The following is a 10,110-nucleotide window of genomic DNA, read 5'->3' on the forward strand; positions in this document are numbered from 1 at the left end:
CCCGAGTAGACTGTTAGAGATAGATGACATTCATCTATAGTGTGGCCACACATTTCCACAGTCTCACTCCTACGACGGGCCCAAGCGATATCTCTCTCTTTCGAGAGGGACAAAGTTCCATCTTGACTATCTACTATCCATTACATGATTCATAATGTACCCGAGCCACGCCTTTATAATCATCCGGTTAAAGATGACGTTTGACGCAGTCAAAGTACATTACTCGTCATGATGGATACAATAGATATCTCAGGTCTGAGGATCTAAAGTGAACCATCAAGTGAGATTCAAGTCATGGATTATATCCAATAGACAATCTCACGCGAGTCATCCAGTCACTTGTTCCAAACAAGTACCCATGACCGTAATCCGTATCCAATACGTATGATCATCGATTACGCCTCATGTTAGTCTTAATTCATCATTGTTCCCACAATGACAAACGACTAAGGAATTTAGGATCGTTCGTAACGATCCAGGGATTATCATTATTTATCAAATATGCAAAATAAATAATGAATAAATAATGTATTCATCTAATAAATACATCGTATCATACATAGTTCTCATATCGTATGATCATCCTAGAGCATTACATCCATCACACCGGTATCGGCTCCTACAACGTCCCCACGTTTGGCTTTTTCACCACAACGAGCTGAGTCTTCGGCGCCACTCATCACCGAGCCACAGCCAAATGTATCCATTACCGAGCCACCGCCATCATCCGCTCCTTCAGCCTTACCAAACTCTCCATAAAAACACAGCTCCATCATCATCATCCACCTCACCATTACCACCGAGCCTTGAACCTTCCGCCATACCCACTCACACCACAAACACTAATCCCATGACCACAAGGTCCAAAAACCACATCACCAAACCCACTCAAAAACTCACCTTTTCAGCCAGCCTTGACCATACTCGGGACTTGGAACCAACGTGTGTTTCGCAGGCTTTGAAAGATCCCAAATGGCGCAGTGCGATGACTGAGGAGTTTAATGCGCTGATTCGCAATGGCACTTGGAGCTTGGTCGCATCTCATCCGTCCTACAATGTCATCGGTTGTAAGTGGGTTTTCCGGACTAAACGATTACCTAATGGTTCTGTTGACAGATACAAAGCGCGGCTCGTGGCAAAGGGCTTTCACCAACGACCCGGTCTTGACTATACCGATACATTCAATCCAGTCATCAAGCATTCTACCATTCACGTTGTTCTAAGCATCGCTATTTCGAGGGGATGGTCTCTCCGACAACTTGATGTCAACAACGCTTTTCTCCAAGGCTCTTTGACCGAAGACGTCTATCTTGCACAACCTCCTAGCTTTATTGACCGAGGCAATCTGACCTTTGTGTGCAAGCTTCACAAGGCACTGTACGGTCTGAAACAAGCACCACAATGGTACAATGAGCTAGGTCGATTCCTAGTTCAATGCGGGTTTTTCAATTCTCTCTCGGACACTTCCTTGTTTATTTACAACCGGGATAATGTTATCATCTACATCCTCGTCTATGTGGATGATATCATTATCACCGGAAATAATAAGGACTCGGTTCAAGCGTTTGTTGCTAGGGTGGCTCAGCGGTTCTCGGTTAAGGACCTTGGTGACTTGTCCTTTTTCCTCGGAGTCGAAGTGTCACGAACCGCTAACGGCCTCTTGCTCACTCAACGCCGCTACATCACGGACCTTCTCTCGCAGTACAACATGGCTTTGGCAAAGCCCGTTCCGACGCCTATGCCATCCACTACGGTGCTGCAGCTTAACTCTGGGACATATCTTGATGATCCTACAGAATATCGACAAATCTTGGGAAGTCTACAGTATCTCCTTTTGACCCGGCCAGACATTGAATTTCCCGTCAATAAGCTGTCACAATTCATGCACAAACCGACAACGGAGCATTGGCAGGTTGTGAAACGTGTACTACGATATCTTACCGGCACACGCACCCTTGGCACGTTTCTCTCGGCCTCTGCTCCCCTATCCCTCCATGCCTACTCTGATGCTGATTGGGGTGGGAACCGAGATGATTTTACATCAACTGGAGCTTATATTGTCTATCTTGGCTGCAACCCCGTGTCATGGTCCTCCAAGAAGCAACGCTTTGCAGCCAAGTCCTCCACCGAAGCTGAGTACAAATCTGTCTCCAACACGGCTTCAGAAGTACAATGGCTCCTCTCACTTCTCTCCGAGCTCGGTGTCTCTCTCTCCACCATGCCAGTCATCTACTGTAACAATGTCGGCGCTACATATCTATGCGAATCCGGTATTTCATTCTCGTATGAAGCATGTTGCCATTGACTATCACTTCATCTGAGGGCTTGTTCAGGTACACAAACTCCGAGTTGCTCACGTCTCCTCGGCCGACCAGCTAGCCGACGCCTTGACAAAGCCACTACCTCGACACCGGTTTGAAGTTCTTCGCTCCAAGATCGGCCTCTCATCCGATACCGATCTTGCGGGGGCGTAATAGCAACTTACTATATTGACGGGATTTGATTTTAAATCTGATTTGTATATTTCCTTATTCTCCTAACAGCATTGTATATATATATATCCTTGTAAATCCTTCTGAAATATTATGCGAATATTTTTCCAAAAACCTAAACTCGTTTAGATTAAGCTCTATTTTCAAAACAATATTATTTTAATTATTTCGTGTTTACGACGGGCGAGAAGAGGCAACATTAGAGCCTAAAAACTCATTATCATAAATAATACCCACCCATCAGTGGGTGGCCGAGTGGTGAAAAGGTGTTGCTCCTTGGGCCCCGGTCGCCAGTTCGAAACCAGCTGATGGAGAGGGAGGGAGTATTTCTCGGTTGGGAGGGTGCTCTCTGGACCCCTGTCGCTGGGCATCTAAAGGCTGCTCCCGGACCTAGGAGATATAGGTTGGGCCGAAGGCCCAGGTGAACATCCTGGTTAACAAAAAAAATAAAATAATAATACCCAGACAAATAGAGCCTAAAACCAAGCTTCAAATCACGTGCATTGACGTCTCTTTGACATTCGAAGTAACCCGCATTACCTACTAATAAAACCAAAAATTTAAAATTAAAATATATTTAGCAAGATTTTAATAACTTTATGATTACATCTTAGAGGGAAAACGAAAAGATTTAGAACATCGAAGCGTGCCGATTAATGTGAACTCGCGTTTGCCCTACACGCGCTTCCTTGTATAATACCCCAAAACGGTCTCTGTCATTGCGTAAACAATTAATATACTCAACCCAAAAAATTAATACACCACATGGATTATACTAATCATACATTCGAACTTCTCCTCATCGTTATAATCGGTCTATTCACGTGGACCCCAGCGGTAGCCTAGACCTGTATATATAGGCCCTAACTCATAGACCACTATTACACACTTGTCGAGATATATACACACACATACATACATATGTACACGCAGTCACATCTATACACATATATTTAGATACTACCACGAGTAATAAGATCCTTCTCAAAAGGATTTGATTGATTAACAGCAACACAAAAAAACGCCCAAAAGGCACAAGGATTTTTGCGGTGGGATTTATCATCACACGAGATTTTGAAAAATGAAGCAAGCTGCGATGGTTCTTCCGCTGTTGGCCCTTGTGACGTTGAGCTTCGCCGGTCCGGAGATGGTGGAGGCGGCGACCGGGCTGAACCCTCCGGTAAAGCTGACGTGGCATTATTACAAGGTTCACAATACGTGCGATGATGCAGAAGCTTATATCAGACACCAAGTTGAACTATTTTACAAACAGGACAAAAGCATAGCTCCTAAGCTTGCTCGTCTCCTCTACTCTGATTGTATGGTCAATGTACGTATACGTTATATGTTATTTTCGTATATTGGGCTTTTATACGTATATTTCGGTGATACATATGTACGGCTGGTGATAATGTTTGTGTTTTATAGGGATGTGACGGTTCGGTTCTTCTAGATGGTCCAAACTCGGAGAAGACAGCTCCTCAGAATCGTGGACTTGGAGGTTTCATTATCATTGATAAGATCAAAAGCGTTCTTGAAGAACGTTGTCCAGGAGTTGTTTCTTGTGCCGACATCCTCAACCTTGCCACTAGAGACGCTGTTCACATGGTAACGTAATCAATTACTATATATACGCTAGGATATATTAAGCCATATTGAACCATTTAACGTTGGATTTTTTTTATTTAAATTGAAAATCGATTGATGGGTATGATTTTGCTGTAACTTGTGATCAGGCGGGTGCACCATCTTATCCAGTATTTACAGGGAGGAGAGACGGCACGAGCGTAGCAGTCGTGGATCTACCACTACCATCCATCTCGTTGGAGCAAGCGCTGTCATATTTTCGTTCAAAAGGACTTGACATTTTGGACATGACAACTCTTCTTGGTAACGCCTTGTTTACCACAATATTATCCTTTTTGGGAACATCTGACAAATACCCTTTTTAATTGTTCTTGATATATCAAAACTTATATATATATATATATATATATATGGTTTTTTCTATGTGTAATCATTGAATAGGAGCACACTCAATGGGCAAGACACACTGCAGTCACATCGTGGACAGGCTATACAACTTCCAAAACACTGGGAAACCAGATCCGACAATGAGCAAGACCTTAGTAAACCAGTTGAGAAAGCAGTGTCCTCCAAGAAAGTACAAAGGCCAAACAGATCCTCTCGTGTTCCTAAACCCAGATTCAGGATCCAGCTTCAGATTCAGCAACTCTTCCTATTCTCGTGTACTGTCCAATAACGCTGTGTTGGGCATCGACCAGCAATTGCTCTATAACGCAAGCACGATGGAGATAACGAAGGAGTTTGCTTCTGGGTTTGAAGATCTCAGAAAGTCTTTTGCTCTTGCCATGTCTCGCATGGGATCTATCAATGTTTTGACCGGTAAAAATGGTGAGATTCGGAGAAACTGCAGAGTTATTAACACAAATTATCGCGATTGAGGATCCGCGTTTTTTGTGTTAATCTTTTATTTATGTTAATAATTATGAAAAAAAGAATAAAACAAGATCCAAGATTTTGATTTGATTTTGTCTCTTGTTTGTAATAATGACTATATAAGTTTATGTGCTACAAGATATAACAATGATTTTTAAAATATTTCATGTGTATGTATTGTTTCTACATGGTAATTATGGAATGAAATTTATTATATTTATATAACTAGTTGCATTAATTTTTTTATATTTTTGGAATTATATATTTATTATATTACAGTGTTAATTTTGACTCCAAAATAATATTTTTTGGAACCTTATATTAATAGTTGACTCTCACATATTAATCTAATTACAATTAGTTCTAAGTGGGCAAAGCCAAGACTAGGATGATAAACACAAAACGCAGCGTTTCGGAATATTGAATTTGATAGTACATCCTTGTTGGGGAATCTACGGGTTCCTAGCATGCGATCATATCGATCTAGGGTTTGGTTTACTAGGTTTCATGCATCGGAAGAAAGATCTAAACCTAGTCAAGCGTCACACGCAACCAAACTTGCAAAACCCGAAAGATCGTGTATATCACCGAGGGAATCGTTACTTACCTCGTTCTCAATAAAACTTGAAGTTAAGTTTGATCCGGGGCCTGTTCTTAATCACCTAGGACTGAAGTTACAGTCCCTCTACACGTATCCACACTGACGGAAAGGATTCCAAACGATTTGGAACGAATCTGCTAGGATTAGTGAAGAAAAGTGTAGCTCAAGAGATGAGATCCAATCCCGGGACAATAGAAATCGAAGAGAACAGGTTCTCTAGGGTTCTAGGATGTTTCTCTGAGTTTTAGGGCGGCCTTAATTAAGTTTGGACGAAATCCCAAACTTAAATAAGCTTAGAAAACCCTAAATCCGAATTTTTGAAAAATTTCCAAATCCCGATCCGCCGGACCAAGAGCTTGGTCCGGCGGACCAAGCTTAGTCCGCTCCCTTCGGACCGCCTGACCTGGAGGTTTGGTCTGGCTGACCAACTTTTGGTCAACTCCGGACCAAACCTCTTGGTTCGTCTTTCCGGTCCGCCTGGCTTCGGTCTTGGTCCGCCTTACCCAACGTCTTGTCCGGGGCTGACCAACTTTTGGTCAGCCGGACCAGACCTGGACAAATGATCTCGGACCGAACTTTCGGACCTCCTGGGCTGACCAATCTTGGTCAGCTCTGGACCAACGCACTGAAAACTTCTTTTCATGCTTGTTTCGGTCAAATCTCGTTTCCATTCTTTGGATTCTTCACGTATAAGTCCATCCCTAGTGGTATGTGACCCTGTAGGCCCATTCTAAGTGGTAGTGACTTTGGAACCTTTCCCGAACCACAAGTCATAGTTAGTCTCTAGCAAGACGCCATAACCACCCACTTAGAATTGAGTTAGAGGTGATCTAACCAAGGCATTAACAGCTCGAATTCTGATCCTTTGGCTCACGATATCATAAGTTGAACAAGAGCATGGTTTGAGCCACCCTTCAAGTTCAACCGCTTTCTCACCTTGGCAAATCGATTAATAAAATAGATGCAACTTCATCTATAGCATGACCACACGTTTTTCATAGTCCGATTTCCACGAGAGGGCCCAACGATATCTCTCCTGGTAAGGAGGTGACAAGTCCCATATTGCATGTCTACTATCTCCATATGATTCGTGAACGTATTTGATCAACGCCGTTATAATCATCCGGTTAAAGACGACGTTTGACGGAGTCAAGACACGCCACTCCTCATATCAGATACTCCAGACATCTCAGGTCTGAGGATCCAAGAATGAACCGATGTATGAGATTCAAGTCATGACTCTGTCCATATGATAATCTCATGCGGGTCATCCAGTCACTCGTTCACAACGAGTACCCATGATTGTGATCTGCACCCAATGCGCAGATCACACCTCATGCTAGTCTTAATTCATCATTGTTCCCACAACGATAACTGACCAGGGAGTTTAGAATCATTCTCTAATGATTCAAGGATGCCGAAATACAACAAACATGCCAATCGTATATCGGCAAAAGTAATGCATTCATAAAATCAATGAATCAATACAAAGTCAAATGTCATACCACATATCATCCTAGAGCATTACAACCAACAATCTCCTACTATACTCTATGATCTATCCTACAAGCATCTAATCCCCATACCCTTAACATGACCATCATGCTTTGACGAAGGGAGATGCTTCATCAATGGGTCGGCAATATTATCATCTGTCGACACTCTACTTATCTTCACGTCTCCTCTATCGATGATTTCTCTGATCAAGTGAAATCGTCTGAGTATGTATTTGGATCTCTGGTGTGACCGGAGTTCCTTAGCTTGCGCAATCGCACCATTATTATCACAGTACAACTCAATGGGATCTGCAATGCTAGGAATAACGCCCAGGTCTCCCATGAATTTCCCGATCCAAACAGCTTCCTTAGCTGCATCTGATGCTGCTATGTACTCGGATTCTATAGTTGAATCTGCCACAGTTGGCTGTTTGGAACTCTTCCAACTGATAGCCCCACCATTCAGGCAGAAAAAAGTAACCTGACTGCGATCTGAAGTCATCTCTGTCGGTTTGGAAACTAGCATCTGTATAACCCCTTATAGCGAGCTCGTCTTCCAATCCGCCATACACCAAGAAGAAATCCTTAGTCCTTCTCAAGTACTTGAGGATGTTCTTGACCGCAATCCAGTGAGCCTCACCTGGTGTAGACTGATATCTACTAGTCATGCTCAATGCATATGATATATCCGGACGAGTACATAACATGGCGTACATGATGGATCCAATTGCCGAGGTATATGAGATCCTACTCATCCGCTCTTGCTCATCCTGTGTCTTTGGACACTGAGTCTTGCTAAGAGTCATGTCATGTCCCATTGGCAATGCACCCCTCTTGGAGTCTTGCATCTTGAACCGATTCAAGACCTTGTCAATGTATGTACTCTGACTTAGGCCAAGAAGCCTTCTCGATCTATCTCTATAGATCTTGATGCCTAGAATATACGCGGCTTCTCCTAATTCTTTCATCGAAAAGACTGATCCTAGCCAGGATTTTACTCCTTGCAAAGTAGGAACATCATTTCCGATGAGCAATATAATCTACATATAGCACAAGGAAAACCACTGCGCTCCCACTGACCTTCTTCTAAATGCATGACTCATCTTCGTTTTGCAGGAAGCCAAACATTTTGACTGCCTCGTTAAATCGAAGATTCCAGCTCCTCGAAGCCTGCTTCAGTCCATAAATGGATCTCTGAAGCTTGCACACCTTCCTCGGACTCTTAGGATCAACAAAACCCTCGAGTTATGTCATGTACACATCCTAGAGCAAATTCTCGTTAATGAATGCGGTCTTTACGTCCATCTGCCATATCTTGTAGTCATAATACAGCTATGGCCAGCAGAATCCGTATGGATTTAAGCATCACAACTGGTGAAAAGGTTTCATCATAGTCTATACCATAAATCTGCCGAAACCCTTTCGCGACGAGTCGTGCCTTATAGGTATGCACGATGCCATCCATGTCGGTTTTCTTCTTGAAAACCCACTTGCATCCAATGGTCTTAATACCATCGAACGAATCGACTAAAGTCTACACTTTGTTGTCATACATGGATTACATCTCATACTCCATGGCCTGGTGCCATTTCTCGGAATCGGAACTCGCTACAGCCTCTGAATACGACGTAGGCTCGTCATATTCTAACAACATGAGTTCGTCGTTTCCAGTCACAAGAAAACCATATCTTGTAGGCTCTTGGTGAATTCTACCAGATCTCCGAGGTTCACTAGGAGGTGCTGTCTCAACAACTCGTGATACAGGTTGGACTGTTTCGACCTGTTCGTTCGGTTCTTCGACTATTTGTGGTTCTCGAACTTCTTCGAGATCTATTCTACTCCCACTGACTCTCTTGGAGACGAACTCTCTCTCCAAGAAGGATCCATTCCGAGCAACAAACACTTTGTTCTCGGATGGGTTGTAGAACCAGTACCCTTTAGTTTCCTTAGAGTAACCCACAAATATGCATTTATCAAATTTGGCGGATAGCTTATCAGAAGCCAGACGTATCACATAAACGTCGCATCCCCAAATCTTCATAAATGCTAACCTGTGACGCTTCTCAGTCCATATCTCATATGGAGTCTTCTGAACCGACTTTGTTGTACAATTGTTCAGTATAAGCGCTGTCGTTTCCCAGGCGTAACCCCAAAAGGATTTAGGAAGATCGACCTGACTCATCATTGACCGTACCATATCTAATAGGCTCCGGTTCCTCCTCTCAGACACGCCATTCCACTGTGGCGTTCCAGGTGGAGTCAGGTGTGAGACAATCCTACAATCTGCCAGATAGTCAGTGAACTCTTGGCTCATATACTCGCCACCTCGATCAGATCGAAGCAACTTGATCGTCTTGCCAAGTTGGTTCTGCACTTCGTTTCTGAAAATCTTGAACAATTCAAGCGTTTCAGACTTATGTCTCATCAAGTAGACATAACCGTACCTACTGAAATCATCAGTAAACGTAACAAAGTACATATAACCTCCTCTAGCGGGCGAGCTCATAGGACCGCATACATCACTATGTATGAGTTCTAGCAACTCTGTAGCCCTTTCTCCTTTTCTAGAAAAAGGAGATTTTGTCATCTTGCCCATCAAACAAGAATCGCATGATTCAATTGACTCATAATCAAAAGAATCAAGAAGTCCATCAGAATGAAGCTTCGCAATGCGTTTCTCGTTGATGTGGCCAAGTCGACAATGTCAGAGATAGGTCGGGTTTAAGTCGTTCGGCTTAAACCGCTTGGTACTTACGTTATAGATCGACCTGTGTCTAGATGGTTCATCTTCCAAAACATAAAGGTCATTAAACTAGTAACCCTTACCATAGAATAAATCGTCTCTATAAATGGACATACATTTGTTCTGAATAACAAATCTGAAACCATCCGAGTCTAAACATGAAATCGATATAATGTTCCTGCTGATGGCAGGTACAAAATAACAATCATGCAACTCCAATACAAGGCCAGAAGGTAAAGTCAGATCGTAAGTCCCGACGGTTAATGCAACAACTTTTGCTCCATTCCCGGCGTGGAGATCTATTTCTCCCTTCGCCAA

The 10,110-nt window shown here is 43.0% G+C and overlaps 1 protein-coding gene across 1 annotated transcript; it reads left to right on the forward strand.

Moving 5' to 3' along the window:
* Window positions 1–3,395: 3,395 nt before the first annotated feature.
* Window positions 3,396–5,114, forward strand: LOC104818162 (probable peroxidase 61). Its single transcript, XM_010547614.1, has 4 exons — window positions 3,396–3,822; window positions 3,921–4,100; window positions 4,229–4,382; window positions 4,521–5,114. The coding sequence occupies exons 1-4, from the start codon at window positions 3,574–3,576 to the stop codon at window positions 4,955–4,957; spliced, it is 1,020 nt and encodes a 339-aa protein (XP_010545916.1). The 5' UTR covers window positions 3,396–3,573; the 3' UTR covers window positions 4,958–5,114.
* The last annotated feature ends 4,996 nt before the right edge of the window (window positions 5,115–10,110 follow it).

The sequence above is a fragment of the Tarenaya hassleriana genome, unplaced genomic scaffold (genome assembly GCF_000463585.1).
Source record: "Tarenaya hassleriana unplaced genomic scaffold, ASM46358v1 Cleome29, whole genome shotgun sequence".
Taxonomy (NCBI): domain Eukaryota; kingdom Viridiplantae; phylum Streptophyta; class Magnoliopsida; order Brassicales; family Cleomaceae; genus Tarenaya; species Tarenaya hassleriana.

What these genes read in the sequence shown, in the direction of transcription:
- LOC104818162 (XM_010547614.1), top strand. Translation starts at nt 3,574, where the DNA reads ATGAAGCAAGCTGCGATGGTTCTTCCGCTGTTGGCCCTTGTGACGTTG. An exon ending in ACTCTGATTGTATGGTCAAT is followed by an intron (nt 3,823 to 3,920) that starts GTACGTATACGT and finishes TGTGTTTTATAG; the next exon opens with GGATGTGACGGTTCGGTTCT. An exon ending in GGACATGACAACTCTTCTTG is followed by an intron (nt 4,383 to 4,520) that starts GTAACGCCTTGT and finishes ATCATTGAATAG; the next exon opens with GAGCACACTCAATGGGCAAG.